Source organism: Stegodyphus dumicola, chromosome 7 (genome assembly GCF_044657685.1).
Source record: "Stegodyphus dumicola isolate Sdum_Otavi_A_Nest chromosome 7, ASM4465768v1".
NCBI classification, from domain to species: domain Eukaryota; kingdom Metazoa; phylum Arthropoda; class Arachnida; order Araneae; family Eresidae; genus Stegodyphus; species Stegodyphus dumicola.
In genome coordinates this window covers 173,787,785-173,807,121 of record NC_140774.1, presented here as the reverse complement: position 1 = coordinate 173,807,121, position 19,337 = coordinate 173,787,785, and the positions used below count along the sequence as shown (strand labels likewise).

The 19,337-nt window shown below is 31.4% G+C and overlaps 1 protein-coding gene across 1 annotated transcript in view; it reads left to right on the top strand.

The window, feature by feature from the left end:
- The window catches only part of LOC118200288 (small ribosomal subunit protein mS39), a 90,323-nt gene that overhangs the window by 27,133 nt on the left and 43,853 nt on the right, over positions 1 to 19,337 (top strand). The window contains exons 9-14 of the mRNA XM_085821074.1: positions 1,375 to 1,421; positions 6,377 to 6,461; positions 10,005 to 10,065; positions 12,321 to 12,403; positions 12,637 to 12,787; positions 16,616 to 16,666. Coding sequence (XP_085677200.1) covers positions 1,375 to 1,421; positions 6,377 to 6,461; positions 10,005 to 10,065; positions 12,321 to 12,403; positions 12,637 to 12,787; positions 16,616 to 16,666 — 478 coding nt within the window. The remainder of the gene's footprint in view (positions 1 to 1,374; positions 1,422 to 6,376; positions 6,462 to 10,004; positions 10,066 to 12,320; positions 12,404 to 12,636; positions 12,788 to 16,615; positions 16,667 to 19,337) is intronic.

Genomic DNA, 19,337 nt, shown 5'->3' with positions numbered 1-19,337 from the left:
CCTGTATGTTAATATTCTGTATTGGAATAGTAAAAGTAAATTTATTTTAGTTAAATAAATGTTTGAAATTCTGGTGCTTTGTAATACTAGTCATGAAGTGCATAAAGTCTTTTTTTATAGGTTACTAATATATAGAATCTAAAGGAAAATGCATAAGTTTTATTTCAAAATAGATTGTTCAAGACTGTCTTTAATCAGCTCTGCCTGCAGTAAAGTGGACATGCTTGATCAAATAAAAATAACTGTAGTGTCTCATAGTAGGAAATTGGAGAAGTTTTGAAATCTGACTCTGCAACCAAGTAAGGATAGATCAAAATTAACATCTTGAAATGAGCTAATATGTAATAATTATCAATTTATCAGTTGTAAACCTGATACAAGGTATTTTGCTTTGGTACAAATCTGATCACAAGTGAATGTTTTCAGATCTAATGGTGTATTCGATGAAAACCTGCTTTTTTAAAATTTGCCAGAGCATTAAGATGCTAATTTACATATATTGCTCATTGCATGTATATTCAGACTTGTAGTGGTAAAGGCATTGTCCCAAGGTAGAGCCTTTAGATTCTCTCAATATCCCAGACATTTAGGCCTGCTAAGTCAAAGGATTATTAGCCATATTTTCAATAAAAGACAAAACTTTAAGCTTGAGATATGCAAATTGCTACCAAGCTTCTATTAGCATACTACTCATCTATTTAATGTGTGACCACCAGCTTCCGAGCTGTAAAGTCGTTGAATACTGATAGTTCGGTCCGAGGTTCAAATTCCTGCATGGCTGTTTTAATGGCTTTTCCAATGTGTAATGTGTATACAAGCCACTTTTCCTCTAGAAAAACCTCCATGAAGGCATCCCTCCTCTTAGCAGATAGCCCTCGAGGCTTTGCCGTAATCACATAAACCAAACCAAAACTCTATTTATTGTTGTGTGGTAGTAATATTTCTTAACAAGTGTAATCAAAATGCCAGAAATGCTTTCAAGCAGGAAGCTTACAAATTTGTGTGTGTTCCTTAGAGAATTCGCAAAGTGATTTTTGCCACAATTCATTGCCTGAAAGAAATGAGTAACATAATGCCTCATCTTTGACTTGACAGGCTTAGACATTTGAGTATTGGAGTGACAGGCTTAGACTTTTGGGTATTGGAGTGAGAAGATGTGTCTTATTGCACTTTCAAATGTAAGCACAGGTATGATAACTTTCCTAATTCTCTACTATGGCCATTCAGTCATTTTTATCTGGTTGAGCATTATTCATTTTACAGGAGATAAAATGAACAGTGTGTGATCACTCGTTTCAGTAAAGAAAGGATATATAGAATTTAATTTTTAAGTTTATAGTAAATTTAATAATTTTTTTTAACTTTTATTTGCAGGAGAGGTTTTATGCAAGACCAAATGAAAAACAAAGTGAAAAATGGAAGTATGTTTTCTTTGTATTTTCTAATAATAAAATTTATCACTGTAGCAATAATGAAATTGGTATGTTTTTAAAAGTAGATATTGGATTAAAATTAAAGATTTCTAATAAACAAAGCATTTTATTTTTATAATTATAAATGAGAATAATCAAGTGTATTTAAGATTAAATATCTTGAAAAATAAAGAAGAAAAAGCTTAAATGATAAATTAAAAAAATATATTGTTCTTGATTCTTTCTCAGGAACAGCTGACGTTATTTAAAAAATTTTACTGTATTAATGTTAGGGGAATTTGTGTTGAAAGTGATGTTAACACAGTAGAATCTATAGCACGAAAGGAGAATACTGGATGTAAGTGTTTTAATGGATACTTTCTTTACACTTTCTTTAAACTCAACAGGATAGCTGAACGATGCTTGTTAACCTATGGCATATGAAAAAAGCAAGATGAGATAACTGGTGATAATTTAACGTGTTCACTACTGCATCGTATCTTTTGGATATACTTTGCATTATACCCATGATTGGGCGCTTGACTACAAGTTGATGCACGTCCTAGACTGAAATCCCACATTCTAAAAGACTCCTATTGCCATTCTATCTTGCAAAATGCACGTCATCAAACCATGCATCATGATGGCGCACCATAAGGGAGAACCACAGCCACACTGAAAACCTCATGCATAGGCACATCAAGTAGACCACAAAGGCAATAGCCACATCATTCTTACTTACGAGATGATAATCACACAGATACCCCCATCAGAACGATATGTAGCTTTGGCTTATACATGGGATTATAGAGCACAACACTTCTCATTGTTTTCAGCACTGTGAAGATGCAAAGGGATTGCCAATTTCCCAAAACTCTTCCTTATCCAGCTGAAAAGGAAATAAAACTAAAAAGATTACATTGATTAGTTAAAATTGTAGACCTAGTAGATTCATACATTTTCTGTGTTTAACTTTACCAAAATTCTTTGTTAAAATATCCGTGAGCATTTCTTCTATAGATGCTTACTTAATATTGTTTTCCTTTTTGTCATATAAATCGCTATAATAATCTTTAATAAAAGAACCATCAGTATGTTTTGCTGTAGAATGGTGAATTGGATTTTTTACTAAAGGTTGTGTACGTAGCATATTCGGAAACTAAGTACCATTTCATTCTAGTGCCGTCGCAGCGCTGTGGTGGGCATCCCGCGCATGCGCACTAGTCTTTCTTGTTCACTGACTTTCAATTGTCGCCATTTTGGTTGCTCTATGTTGTGTTTTCAGTTTGCTGTGCACATTCAAAATTTTTAAGACAATTAGTTCTCCCACTGACTGTGAGATTCGTGCCGTGATTAAATTTTTGAATGCGAGGAATGTTAAACTGGCCGAAATTTATCGTCAAGTGACAGAAGTTTACGGTGAATACGCGATAAGTGATGGAATGGTGAGACAATGGGTAAGAATGTTTAATGCAGGTCGAACAAATGTTCACACCGAGGCTCGGAGTGGTCGGCCTTCTGTTGTCGCCGATGATTTGGTAAGAAAAGTTAATGAAGCAATTCTTGAGAACAGATGCTTCACAATGACAACTCTTTCAGAGGCATTTCCACAAATTTCATGTACTGTTTTGTTCGAAATTGTGTCTGACCGCTTGAATTACCGCAAACTGTGTACCCGATGGGTTCCAAAAATGCTCACTGATGTTCACAAAACAAAGCGACTTGGTAATGCCCTGACATTTCTCACGTGGTACAATGATGAGGGAGAAAACCTTTTAAACAAATTGTGACAGGTGATGAAACTTGGGTGTTCATTTCACACCAGAATCGAAACAACAATCGATGGAGTGGAGACACACTCATTCTCCGAAAAAACAAAAGTTCAAAGTGACAATGTCATCACAAAAAATCATGTGCACTGTCTTCTGGGATAGGAAAGGCGTTTTGCCTACTGAATTTCTTCCCAAAGGTGAAACCATTAATGCGGCACGATATTGTGAGACTTTAACAAAACTAAGGCATGCCATTCAAAACAAACAAAGAGGAATGCTCAGTAAAGGAATTATGTTGCTCCATGACAATGCTCGCCCCCATACTGGTGTCACTCAATCATTAATTGGACAGTTTCATTGGGAGCAGTTTGATCACCCGCCGTACAGCCCGGACTTGGCGCCGTCCGACTATCACTTGTTCCTGCACATGAAGCGTGAGCTTGGTGGCAAGCGCTTTGGATCGATGACACAAAAAATGCTGTGGAGTCGTGGTTATCGAAACTGGCGGGAAGTTTCTTTGACGATGGTATACAAAAACTGGTCACCCGCTATGACAAGTGTTTGATCATTGGCGGAAGCTATGTTGAAAAATAGTTTGACATGTATTTTCACGTAAAAATAAAATTGAATTCGAAAAAATTGTTTTACTTTCTTTTTTTTTTTTTTTTTTTTTTTTCAAAACGGTACTTAGTTTCTGAATACGCCTTGTATTTTGATTATCTTACACAACACAGTTGGTTCTACTATTTTTCCCTCAATGACAAACACAAGTGCATCACTTCTTTTGAAACTTAGATTAATGCTACATATTTTGTTTCAGTACTTGATAGTGCTACAATACTTTTCTTGCATGACTTAAAAAAAAAAAAAAAAAAAAAAAAAAATCAGATGTCCTGAAACCATAGCCACTAAAAGATTTCCCCATTGAGAGTATTTTTGGCCCATTTCACATCTACATAACATACATGACTGTCATTCATTTTCTAAGTTATTTATGTGTTTAATGTATATTTAAGATATTGTAATTTATGTTTTGCTTGAATCCAAAGAAAATATTTTGGGTTACTGTTAAATTGAAGCTATGCAGTTATATCTATATTCCATACCTATGCAATTATATCATTATTCTGATCCCTAAATCTATATTCTGACCCTTTGTGCTTTTTACTCTTGCAATTATAGCACCTAAAGTTTTCACATTCTTAGAGTTTCCTGTGGTATTTAGTAACTAATGCATCCTGAGTGTTACATTTTCTTGTGCTTTAAATTGGCAACTTTTGTATTCCTATAGTAATCTGATTTTTAGTGTATTCCAGTAATTTTCAGTCGTGGCAATTTATCATGAGATTCTATCATGATTCTGAAACTTTCAAATTCTTCAGTTAAGCTACATAATATTAAAATAATTAGGAATTCCTCCAGTTATCTACAATTTCACAGAAAAAAGTTTAGTAATCCAGCTTTGTTTCATTCATATTCATCTTTTTTGAGATATGTTGCTTCATAAGGCTTACTTTAGTTACAGGACTTTTCGACTGATGAATTTCATGCAATTTCATCCACACTTTGTACAAAGATTTGCACTTTTTTATGTGCACTACCTCTGAAATTTCATGATGAGAGCAATAATTGCGAAAGCTTACTTATCTTTTCGGGAACCCACCAGCAGCTGAGTGATAAAGTTGGTGGTTTAGTTCTGAGGTTCAAATCCCATTAACGAGTTGGCTAGATGGACATTTTCATAGTGTTTCCTATGTGTAACATGTATATGAACCAGTTTCCCTTAGGCACTCCACAAAGACATCCCTCCCCTCAGGCAGGTAGCCTTTGAATGCTTTGCTGTAATCAAATAAACCAAACTGATTTTTGGACCCATTTTTCAAGTTTGGCTTGGTTAATTTTGGAAGTTTCTTCCCAAAGTTCTGACTGGGTTAAAAACATTTTCATGTGAAACTTCCATATTTCAAAGTTAGTTTTATCTGATTTTTTAGTTTGAATATTAGGGCTCACAGTTTTCATTAGCTATGTGCAGTTTCAATAACTTCAAGGGGAAAAGTAATTTTGCACATCTCCAGTGGACTTCCTGGGTCCATAGTCTTTCTGTTAGTGGGAGTTTATGTTGAGAGTGATTGCTGTCTGGTAGAATCTTGAGCACCAAAGGAGAATACTACATGTAAGTAAATAACAAAAAGTTTTAATTAGTACTTTCCTTTCACTTTTTGTAAATTTAAAAGGATAGATAAACAATGCTTGTCAACCTATGATGTATGAAAAACTGAAGATCAGATAACAGATAATAATTGCTGCGTCATATCTGTTTCCTACTTGGCATTAGATCTGTTGTCAGGTGCTTGACTTCAAGTTGATGAAGTGCTTCACCGTAAATACAGCCTGAACTGGAAACTCTCGTTCTAAATGACTGTTATTGCCATTCTTGTCTTGAACAACTAAATCCATATCAGCATACTGTGAATTGCAACATGGCACCACCATGGAAAGAACCACAACTGCTGTCAAGATGATAACCATATCAGGATGGTAGCCATGTGGATAATCACATCAGTCTGACTTCCAGGATGATAACCATATGAATAGCCACATCAGGATGATGTATAGCTCTGGCTTCTACATAGGATTAAATAGTACTGCACTTTTCATCATTTTCAGCCTTTTGTAGATGCAAAGGAGAATGCAAATTTTTCAATAATTAACGAAATTTAACATATATTCAATTTTAGTTTGTTTAATGTGGCAATTTAAATTATATGCCATTTTAATTCGTATAGTGACTAGCAGATGTTGGCTTCTGCCCTAATGGGTTAAGATCCTAGACATAAATAGTATATTCTTAGTGGTGATGTTCCCCACCCAAATGGGGATATTTAAAATTTGTAGGTCTGGAATACTTTAGGGTCAGGAGGATTAAAATTCCCTCACATTCCATTCCTCTAGGATGCTTTTAATCAAAACTAGGATGAGGTTTAGACAGATTTAGCCCAAAAGATTTACAGACAGGTAATAATTTGAGAGAATGATATATTAAAATTTGTATTCAAACCTGCAATCAAGATTCATGTGCAGTTTGTAATGTTAAGTAATGAAGATTGCTTCAAATATTTCTGTAGGGATCTGAAATGCAATTTATATTATTATTTGTATAATATAATATTTAATTCTAAATCTTATTTACAGTGCAAAAGGAATGGCAGAAATGTTATTTCAAGAAATGGAAAAAGATGGCAAAGCCTATAGTGCAATTATTGCAGGGGCTTCAAAAGTAAAGCCACTTTTGTTTTTCTGAAGACATTTTTGTTGAATTAAATACTCCTAGTATCTGTATCCTGAGATTAATTTTCTGTGTTCTTTTTTTATGAACTTCTCAAGATATTAATATGACACATTTTGTTAACATTTAGTATTTTGGGTAACATTTTGTTACCTAGAACCTTATAAAGAACCTACATCATGAAGGAATTAATACTGTAAATAGAGGCAATTCAAAATAATTATTAATTCAGTTCATGATTCCATACCTGTTAATCATTTATTAATTTGGTATACATGAAATGAAAATAAAAATCTAAAAAATTCTAGAATATCATCAAGATATTGATCACTTCCTTAATGAAGTGCTGTGTTTAATCAGTTGCAGTAAACCTAGTGACTTAATTCTTTGTTTACAGAATTATTTGCATTCTCAAATAAATTCTTATTGTTAATAAGCTGTTGGCATTTTATAATACAGTCAAAAGTCATTAATCCAGACTCGTCGGGACTTCGGCGATTCCGGATTATCAATTTTTCCGGATTATAGATCATCAGTTTAAATCTCGTAAGATGGCATGCAGAAATTCTAAAATTAAAAATATGAAACCGTAATTTATGAAATAAAGAACAATTATGATCTAAAGGGTATCAAAATTTACAATAAAAAAGCTTAATATTTATTTGTTTACTTTATTAAACATTTCTTTCAATGTAAGTTGTTTAAGTTGCTTCATTTTATGTGATAATACTTTCTCTTTAATTCTATAAACAGACATAATTTCTTGTTCAGTTACAAAGTTTCGCTGTTCAAGTCCCGTTAATTGCTGTGCCGAGAATACAGACTAACTTGTCAATCGAAATTTTTTCGTTTTCACTCACCTTCTTCATGTCTTTATCCATTTTTTGCAGCAATTCCACTTTTTGTTTGATGGACATCGAAACATACTTTCATTTTGTACGATCCTTTGGGAGCTCCAGAATCGGAAATTCTATTTGACATAATCGAAAGTTCAAGTTTACTTTTATAATATTGCTCTTACAGTCTGCAAAAAATAATAAGCCGGATCCCATTCGAAGATTAAGGAACAGCGCAATCATCAACATTAACTGAAATAGATAATTAGATAATTTTAGCTTATACCGTCCGTTATACATCAAACGCGCACACAAAAACGTATTCTGCGCTTGCGCACATGCATATGCGCAGTAGTAAAAGGTCTTACGCGCACGCGTAAATGCCTATGCGCATGTGTCAACGCGGCGCATGCATAGAAAGTTTTTAGCTTTGAGGTCCGGATTATGGGTGTCCGAATTAACGACTTTTGACTGTATAATACTTAGATTTTGTATTATCATATTATATAATATGTTGGCATTTTTGTATTATACAGTACAAACTCCGAAATCTAGAATGATCTAAAATCCGGACCTTAAAGCCACCAACGAAAATTGTTTTAGGAATTTTTCTTATGCTTTATGCATGCACACTTGATTTTTACCCCATAATAAAACGTGGAGAATCTGATTCTTAATTTCACTTTGGCACTAAATAAAATATCGTGTTATTAAAGAAACAATCATTTTAACATAAATTTGTGTGATAAAAAATTTTGCTCCGTATCTGCATATCTGCTTGGCATACATCTCAAATCAAAACATTCTACATAGAAACATCGTAGATTTTACAACTACTAACATTTTATATCCCTGATGTGATCTTGGTGAATCATTATTTATTATATTTTGCTTTCATCATTGTATGCTTATCAACACATAACAAAGAGTATGGAAATCTTTTATGTTGAAATCACACTTGGCGATAATTACAGATTTAAGTTCCACCAAATGTCGATGAGGAAACATTTAATAAAAATTTCTTTCCAGGTGCAAAAAAAAAAAAAAAAAAAATTTAATGATACTCGTAGGCCAAAAGATTAGATTTAGTGCTATTTGAATTAAGAATAACTGATTTTTTATTCACATAAACCTAGATCTGGTGCCAGCGCTCATATAATGCACCGAATGGTAGAATTTAGGGAAGACAAAATTTTTGGAATTTAGAGAAGAATAAAATTAAGGGATGGTAAAATTTTTAGAATTTAGGGAAAGCACTGGGATCATAAGGGCGGCAAAAATTTAGGACTTATTTATAACTTAATTTAGAACTTGGTTTACCTGGTGTCGCAAAAATTCTTCTGATTGTAGATAACTGTTCAACTTGTACTTCACTTGGAGTTTTAGAGAAAGATAATGTACCCATATTATTCTTCCCTTCAAGCTGTACATCTATCATTCAGCCTATGGATATCTGAATAGTGCATGCGCTGAAATGCAAATATAAAGTAGTTTTTTTAAATTCTTTATGATTTTTTGAATAATGGCAAGACAATTCAAGAATTTAAAAAATATTTTAGCATAAAATCTGTTCCCAAGATATTTCCATTCACAATATCTTGGGAGGATGTGCCTTCAGATGCTGTGCTTAAAAAAATGCTTGGGATATTTACAGCTAGTTACCAAATTTCTTGGTGAGGAGGGTGAAGATGAATTTGAAGGTTTTAGGATATTTCAGACTGCTGTTAAAGTTTTTCCGTTAATGGATTTTGTAAAGAAATGTGGAGAGATAGTAATAAATAAAGGTAATATAACAGAATTTTTTCATTGCAATGGTAATGCTCCAATCACAGTCAATTGACAGACAGCGAAATCTGTAGTATGGTTTTAGATCCAGAAAATACCGCTACCAGTAGGGAAGAAGGTGACAGAGAGATTATTGAAAACAAAAAAAAAAATTTGATTGACAAGTTAGTTGGAATTCTCGAAGCAGTAATTCCAAGACTTGAACAGTGGAACTTTATAACTGAACGAGAAATTATGTCTGTCTATAGAATTAAAGAAAAAGTATTAGCAACAAAAAAAAAAAAAAAAAGAGAAGAGAAGAGAAGAAAGAAACTTAAACAATTAACATTAATGTTTATTTACATTAAAGTAATGTTTAATAAAATAAATATTAAACTTTTTGTTTTAAAATTTTTATACCCTTTAGATCATAGATGCTTCATTATTTAATAAATCACAATTTCATATTTTTAATTTTATAATTTGTACATGCCATTTTACTATATTTAAGCTGATGATCTGATATCCGGAAAAATCCCAAATCCGGAATCGCTGAAGTCCCAACGAGTCCAGATCTCGGACTTTGTACTGTATATTAATGTATAATTTCTGTAACTTTTATGCATAGTATCTGATATAAATAGTTCAATAATATGTGCAGAACATCTGTTAGTTTTAATGCAAATAGAAATTTGATGTTGAAAAACAGAATATAATTTAGAAATTAATAATAATAGCAGTAGTAATAATTTTACTACTTTAATTTGCTGAAGATAAACTAATTATAAATCTCATGTCTGAGAGACAGCAAAGAAAGCATAATACAATTCATTTCATGATATATGAAATATATAACCAGAAACAGTTGTCAGAAGATTAACTTAGATTTTACATAAATTAGTACAGTTTTAATGAAAATTTTTTTTTTTTTAAGTTCCGGAATGCTGTTCGAGCTGAGACTTTATATGAAGAAATGAGAAGTAAAGAACTAAAAGGTTAGTGTATAAATTGTAAACAGCTTTCTTTATAATAATTAAATGTTTAATTAATAGATGTAAAAGATATAACCTAGTTTAGATTCATATAATTTGTTAAACATTTTTGACCGACTTTTTAACAATCAAAAACAAAAACGTGTAATATACACAAGGTATAATTCTTGATTAGGAACTGGACTGCAAAGCCTAACACCAAATATTTTAGCAAAATAAATAAATAAAATAACATTTATCAATGAATATCATGTTTGCATTTAAAGAAACATCTAATGTTTTTAGCAAAAAGAAAGAAAGAAAAAAACTCCCATAACATTTTAACATCTATCAATAAATTCCATGTGTGCCTTTCACCTTAGATTTATGTAATCAAAATCCAAGTGAATGTGAGTCATCTTTGTCTCTTTTTGAGTAGAAAATATGTGTATCTCAAATCCTACGGACATGATACCATCTTGTGCTAGAGATTTCCGAAACTCTAACAGAAATACATGATAGGTGGGAGTGAACGAGAAAAAGTTCAGTTGTGCTGATGTTTCAGCCAGGAAATGAATGTACTTTGTACTTGCACATCTGCATTACAGGTTAAAATTTAGGTGAAAGGGTTAAAATTTTATTTACCTCAAAAACTTATGCAGTTTTTTAAATATATGGACCTTTAATAAATTTTCAAACATTTAGATAATTGTATCTTACTATTTTTATACACCTAGTGGTTAAAATCATGAAACAGAAAAACATATTTTTAAGTGCTTGATTTAGTTACACTGATCTAATTTAGTTACAGAGAAAAGTTTTTATGCTTTTACCAAAATTTTGTATGAAACCTCTTTCATATCTCTTTCATGTATATATATGCATGAAAAGTTTGAAGAAAAATTCGACTATTTTTATTATTTGCATCATGTTTATATAAATACTGTATATTTAACTGCATTTGGTACAAATATTCTTTAAGTTCTAATGTCAAAGCACTAAATAACCAAGCAGCCAAACACAAGCATAAAATTTTGTATTTGTCCTATTTCCTGGAAGTTAAGTTCAGTTTGGAATTAAAGCATTATATTTCTGCAAAAAGCTTATCTTTCGAATTAGAAAAGGTATAAATACTAATTATAACTTTTGTATGTTGCATCTTCACATTATTTTAATTATGTAACACATTTAGAGAGTTGTGTTTTGATGGATTGTGGAATATAGTGTTGAAATATTGCATGATTTTGAATATATCAAAAATGCAGAAGGAGACAGTTCCTTTAGTAGAACTTCTATAGAATGCAGTCTTATATCTCATAACTCCCCCCCTTAACTATGATATTTTTTATAATTGCTATGCTTCATCTTCAAAGACGCATTTCTCAAATGCATCGAAATATATTTATAAAGTTTTCTATGGGATTACTTTATTAATTGGTGATATTTATAGCACTGTCATTCATTTTTGATTACTAGTATACTACAATATTATAGTTGTTAGTATAGGTGTGAGATGTATAATTTATAAAATATTTTCAAATTAAGCCAGAATGGACCTCGAATTGGGCTAATTTACCATTAAATTAATTTAATTTTCAATTCTAATATATTTTTTGCCTTTAACTTATTCCATCAATTAGTATTTTACTGTGTTTTATTTTTTGCCTTTAACTTGTTCCATCGATTAGTATTTTACTGTGTTTTATAATTTACTTTTTATTTCGCATATAACCTAATATAGTACCTCATTCAATTTGATTACTTTTTTAATACATGTGTTAAAATTTCCGAAAATATAGCTTTTGGTAACTTTTTGGTGAGCTGACTACAATTCATCTTCTCATTTCCTTAATTTTGCAGCACATTGTGCAAAAAATTTTTGACCAAAATTGGTCTTTTTTGTATTGTTCTTACAACTTTACTTACAATATTTTTAATTGATGTAGGTAATGTTTTTTTCGCTCAGACGGTATAGTGGTTAGGGAAGCTTACTACAGTACTGAAGGGCTCGGATTCGAATTCCGGGTAAGACGTGGATGCTTGTAAATGTATAATGTCAATGCGGCATGGTGGCACTCTAAATATGCGGCAAGCCAAAAATTCTTTCGTGTGGATTGGTGGGAGATCTCCAGGTGCTCTCCCTTAAAATTATTGTTGGGAAATAGAAGTCCAACCTCTCTCCAGCTTCAGAAGTCCAACAAGACAACAACAATGTTAATTTGCTCTGTCTAATGTTGATGGCTGTTTATTTTTATTTTTTATTTATTTATTTATTTTAGGTACTGTTGAGGCTTATAATGGTTTGTTAACTGTTGTACCACTTCTTCAAGAAGGTGGAGATACTCGGTGGGAATATGCAATGGTTTGTTTATAATTTGTTTTCTTTTTTAATTTAGCCTTTTAGAAAAACTGAGATTTAAGTACTTAAATGCAGTATGCTTTATTTATATTTCTTTCTTTCTATTTAGCTTATAAAGTTGCTTTGAAATTATGTCACAAATTTAAATGTTATAGTTGTGAATTTTATTGTAAAATGCTTGGGAATTTTTTGTACTCTGTCCCTATAATTTTCATAAAATTATTTTATTTTTATAGCATATATTAAGCCATATGTCCTCTGATGGTGTGAAGCCTAATCTGCATACAATGAATGCACTTTTAGCAACACTTTCAAGATCAACAAGGTGGAATAAATGTAGAGCTGCTGCCTTAAAAGTCTTAGCTGAAATGAAGAATCTCAAGATTGGTACTTGAATGTTTTTATTGCTTAAAAATAGATAAATTATTTGAAAAATTAGACCCTATTGTACTATCAGACCAAACCCTATTCTACTGTCAGTGTTATTAAAATATTAGCATCTCATTCCTTGCCAAAAAGAAAATATAAAAATCAATATGAAACTTATTTTGTGCTTCAGTTAACATCTACAGAATATATTTTATCTTCTTATGTAAAAATACTAATGAAATTTTGAAATGTAAAACACAGCATTAACACAACCTCTTGGTTGTGAATGGTCTGTGAAACATGTCACATGCAGCAAGACTCTTCTGTCACTTTCTGTAATGTGTGCACTTATTCCGGTACTGTTCTGTTATCAGGACCAGATAAAGAAATTGTGTGTCTGCATATATGTATGTGTTGATATATGCATGTATATACAGTCAAAAGTCAGTAATTCGGACACCCATAATCCGGACCTCAAAGCTAAAATCCTTCTGCGCATGCACCACGTTGACGCATGCGCATAGGCGTTTTATGCGTGCACGCAAGACATTTACGACTGCGCATATGTGTCTGCGCAAGCGCAGAATACGTTTTGGCGTGCACGTTTAATGTAAAACGGACGGTATAAGCTAAAATTATCTAATTATCTATTTCAGTTAATGTTGATGATTGCATTGTTCCTTAATCTTCGAATTGGATCCGGCTTATTATTTTTTGCAGACTGTAAGAGCAATTTTATAAAAGTAAGCTTGAACTTTCGATTATGTCAAATAGAATTTCCGATGTTGGAGCTCCCAAAGGATCTAGAAAACGAAAGTATGCTTCGATGTCCATCAAACAAAAAAACGAATTGCTATAAAAAATGGATAAAGGCATATCTTTTGTTTATATAACCGTTCCGAAATCTGTTTATCAATTTCACGCTGCTCTGCGCGCGGGGGGAGGGACGTCGCAGCGCACAATGAACTGGAAGTTGATCTGTCAGCACTATCGTTATCTTTAGGGCAGGTGTTTTTATTTTATTTGGCTTATAATTCCTTACTAAATGTAGTATTTAATCACGATGTACTCCGTCTTTGATATGATTTAAATCAAATTCCTCGTCATTATAAATATCACGAATACAAATCAAATAGTTTTCTGGTTGCAATTTTCTAATTTCGACTATGCGTAAGATATGCTTTACGCATACGCGCGTTGAAAGAAATGTTTAATAAAGTAAACAAATAAATATTAAGCTTCTTTTTTTGTAAATTTTGATACCCTTTAGATCATAATTGCTCGTTATTGTATAAATCACGGTTTCATATTTTTAATTTTATAATTTCTGCATGCCATCTTACCAGATTTAAACTGATGATCTATAATCCGGAAAAATCGATATTCCGGAATCGCCGAAGTCCCGACGAGTCCGAATTAAAGACTTTTGACTGTATATATGTAAGTACAAATGTGTGTGTATATAATATGGGAATCGTGCCTCAATGAATCACCAGATGTCGCTATCTACCTCTACTCTGTAGGAACTCTCCAGGTAGACACAACTTCAGTTGGATCGAGAAGTCCGCGAGAAGCGGTCCAACAGAACGCTCGCGAAGGAGCTACAACTAGACGCTTACTGGTCTCGCGTAGGCGATCGGACTTGGAACTTATCTAAAGTGACCGCACGTAGGTGGTCAGCTGTGACTTTTTACATCTCCATACTGGAACCAGTGTTGTAATTACTCTCCTAAACATATTTAATCCATTTGTACATACTCATTCTGTTTATCTTTTCTTCTATAAACAGGAATAAAACCTGATACTTTGAATCGTGAGTGTGATCTCTGTCTGATGATGAGACGTCACCCTCACAATACTTATGAACATATATGCACATACATCAGACATTCATACATTTCTGGATCTATTCCCCAATAACAATACAGTATCCTTTTTTTTTCTTTTATTGCTACTCTTTTCTCAATGTACAGTCAATACATCAGTTTTGGTCAGATATATTTCCGTTCCTTCTTTTTTTATTTAGAAAAGCCTCATCTCCAGTCTATTATGGCGGGAAGGCGCTATTTATCAGAGTAAGAATACCCTCGTATTGTTAGTGAACCATTTACTAATGCAAATGAGAATACTGATTCATTTTCTAAAGAGTTAAAAAGTGATACTTTTTCTAAGAGTTACAAAGTGATACTTCTCTGTGCTTCGAGATTTACCACACTTGTTTTCATTTTAAATTTTGTTACTTATTACTGTAAATAGTCTTTATTGTGTTCTTTTTATTTATTTTAAACTTTATTGATGTATTTTATCAGTTAAAACTTTGGAATAATTTGAATAGCGCTTCTGAAAATTATTTTAGAAGGTAAGCAATTTTTTAAGTATATTTTCATGTAAAATAAAGAAAAAAATGTTTTAAGGGCTGATTTTAACATATATAAGAGCTCAAATAATAATCTAAAATGATACCAAAAATTACAATGCTAGAAGCAAAACTGTTTTCCTGATTTTTGTTATAAAATTAGGCTTAGTGATGCAAAACCTCCGTCCTGTACGGTGACTGCCTTCGATTCTCTTCCGTCCCACACGAGCGTCTTAAACAAAGTTGCGCCATCGCGAAAAGGTTAATCAGCAGTGTGAGTTTCTCTTGTTTAGGATTGCTCTAAAGGACTGTATCTTTCTAAAAAACAATATTGTCTTTATTCAGCAGTGTGAGTTTCTCTTGTTTAGGACTGCTCTAAAAGACTGTATCTTTCTAAAAACAGTATTATAGCCACCATACGAAAATTAATTAGAAAGCACACAAGGCCTATCTGCTTAAGCATAAAGAATGACTTTGTAAAGAGCTTTCTAAAGGAAACTGACTCAAATATTTGTTACACATAAGGAAAATTATAAAACCTCCATGCAGCCAGCATTAAATAGTTTTATTCATTTGTGTCTTAGTAAAGTAAAACCTCTTCATGTAAATATTTGTCACAAGCCTCACATCAAATGCATGGCTGTATCTTGAATAATAAAGTTTTTTCCTTATTTATAGGTGCATAAGTCTGTTTGCAGCAATAATTTGTTATAAAATAATATCATAATTTTTCTCCCCTTACTTTGTACTGTAGCCTTTTTTTTTTAACTATATTATTTTATGTTTTCTGTCTTGAATTCTTGAGTGGGGGGAGGGTAAGTCTTAAACTTGTTTAGTCATGACTGTAGCTTTTTAAAACTGTTTAAAGTGTTAAAATGTGTAGTAACTTTTAAAATTATTAGATTTTTATACTTTTCAAATTTTAAAAATTTTGTAAATGTTTTGAAAAATTACAGTTTAACGTCTTGTAAGTTAACATTAAACTGTAATCATGAAAATTTCATATTACATTTTTTGAGGGAAGGGAGATGGAGACATTTTACTGCATTTAAGAAATTTTATTTTATTGCTTTTATTACTACTTTATTACTAAAAGTCATGAGATCCATTGATCCTTGAATTAATTCAAGCATGTTTGCTAATTAAATGAAAAATGGAAGAATGCTGATAATATTTGTAAAAGGTAATTGAAGAAATTTCAGTTGTTCTTTTTTGTGTGTTTAAAAAAGGAAGAACAATAACTTTGATACTATGATTTTATTTTTTGTGTAAAGTTTTCATAGACATCTGATCTTGATATATAAAGTAACAGAATAGTGTTTTTCAATGTTAAAAAAAATCAAAATGATAAAACTTATAGAAAGTTGTTAAATTAACTTGCATCATAATAATAAAATCTTAAAAATCTCTTAGAATATGTACCGTGTTTCTTTATTTTTTAAAAGGAGTAAAATGTTTTCCAAAAAATTTATTGTATTTTCTTTTTTCAGATCTAAGTCTTGGTACTTATCATTATATATTAATGATTTTTTATGGAGATGGTAAGAAGCTTTATTTTGATTCAAATGAATGACCTTCTTTCTGTCTTTAAGCCTACACATGGTGCATATGTTCTATTCATTATTTTACAGCCATTTGTGTAATCATAAAATGTAAACTGTGGGGTTGCTGAAAAATAAAGGAAAGAGTGTTGTACTGTAATGAGGATATTAAATCATGATTTAACCTAATTCAAAATAGATCTTTTTTTTCCCTTTTTTTTTTTTTTTTTTTTTTTTTTACATTTTTAATTTATATATTTCCATAGTAAACAAGTAAAAGGAGTTGGAAAGTATAAGATAGAACAGGAGGGCACTAAGGGAAATCTGCTGGCAATGTAATAAAACCATAGAGCATCTAAACTTGAAATAAAATATTATGTTGTATGCATGATATGAATATGTCCATGCTTATTAGAACTAACTATGATTGGTACTCTATAATTTATATCACAATGGAAGATTTATATCAATAAAGTAATAAAATATGTTTGCAATGCATACAATTTTTTAAAACCCAAGCTGGAGTAGCTAATATCATGGCCAATTAATATCCAAAAACCGAGAATGCCTTTTATATTTCTAGAGATTCTATACGGGATCAGCATAGACCCATTGGAGGTTGATAACCAAATATGCATTAGTAACTGATCATCATAATCAAGATATTGTTGATTGTGCACACACACACACAAAAAAAAAACTATTACTGACTAATTGTTTACTAATATAAAGCTGCATCATGTAGTACAAAAGAAATCATAATGAATATCAGGAAATTATTTAATGTTAAAATATTATTTAATATATTTTTTAAATCAATAACTATCTTTTAAAATATAAATTTTTTAAACCATGAGTGCAGTATATAAAAAAATTAAACTCGGGAACAAGAAAACACAATCAAAAAATTTTAAGAATGCAAAACTAATGAGCCACTGCAAAATCTATGTTTATTCTTTCACCCATGCTGGGGTGAAAGAATGCATTGAAATTTCTTAACAGAAGTCATGCTCAGATGGTAATTATGTCTTCAGTATGTAAGTATTCACTCTGTATTTGACAAGAACAATTCAAACAAATTGCTGCTACACCTGCATACCATAGGAGAAAAAACCTTTACACCATGTTAATGCATCAATGTGGAAATTGCTAATCAAGAAATTGGAATACACAGTAGAAAGTTACCAGCAATCAGAGAACTGTGATATAATTATATTCATGCTGTACTTTTAGCTCTGAGCTTTTTTGTGTGAACTTTCATATCTTTGTAAGAATGCTAAGTCAATCTTAATACTTCTGTTTTTTAATGTTGTCATTTTAATGTATATATTCTCAAAAATTAATGATGTCACATGATAAAAGAAAATGCTGCTAATATCCTGAAGAATAGTTAATGCTTAGCTTTAGTTCATCCTAGAGAAACATAGAAGTACTTTTATGTCTCATTTGTGAAAAAACTTTTCATAATGGTGCAATGAAAGATCATTTAACAAGAATGCATACAGATTAAAGAGGGTGTAATTTGGAATACTTTATGTAAATGATAAATTTTATAAAATTTTGATAAAATTATCAAAGATAAAATTTTAATGTTCTTAAAATGAAAAATTGCATCATATTTGACACCATCAATGTTTAAAAATGATGAATGAAACCCAGAAACTTCATATGACATTTCATATTTAATTACAAAGGAGAATACTCGCATTCAGTTGGTGAAAATTATTATTTTCGGTAGTTCAAGAAGTAGTAACTATAGATATAAAAATGTTTTCAGATCCAATTTTACAAAGTTTGCTGCTAAGTAGCAATATAGTTCAACATGACATAGATGAAATGACCAAAACTATTGAACAACAACTTATCTTTGAATTAAGGGTTAGTAAATTTGCTATATGGCTAAATGAATCAGCTTTTGGAAGGAAGAGCGATTCAATTATCTATGTTCATTCTGCATTTTAGCAACACTGTATTACAATGTTGCTAAAAAAAGTGAGGATTCCCCCCCCAAGAGCTTTTCAAAGCATACATAAAAGGAGATAACAAATTTCATTCCTTTGAAAAGATTTCCTTCCATTATGATGTTCTTCTGTCCTATTTCATTACAACTTCATGTGATGGTTGGAATAGTTGGAATAGCAATAGTTGGAAAATATCAAGATGTTTTAGTGTATTGCAAAAACAAGGTCCATAGCATTTGAACTGTTTACTGTGTTTTGCACAGACAACATTTAGTTGCGAAAACTATTCAGGAAGAGCTTAATACTATTTTATAGTTTTGTATCAAAGCAGTAAATACTATCAAAGTTAAAGCTCTGAATGACTGTCTTTTTGCACAACTGTGTGACCGCCACGAAGAAATATACAACAATAATTGCTTCTTCACTTGTAGGTACACTGGATTTCCAAGGATAACTGTTTGTGGCATTTTAATTGACATTTTTAATGTTGTTATGGATTTTTTTAAGTTGACAGACCTTTAGTAATAAAATTCAAAACATGTATTCTACTAGGCAGATATATATTCATTGTTCAACACCACACAGAACAAACTGCAAGGAAGATATGATCAGTCTGATTGGAGGTAGAGTGATTATCTTTGGTTTTCATTCTAAAACTGACTTATTTATATCTACAACATTACGGGGCACATTTAATAAAATTTAAAAAA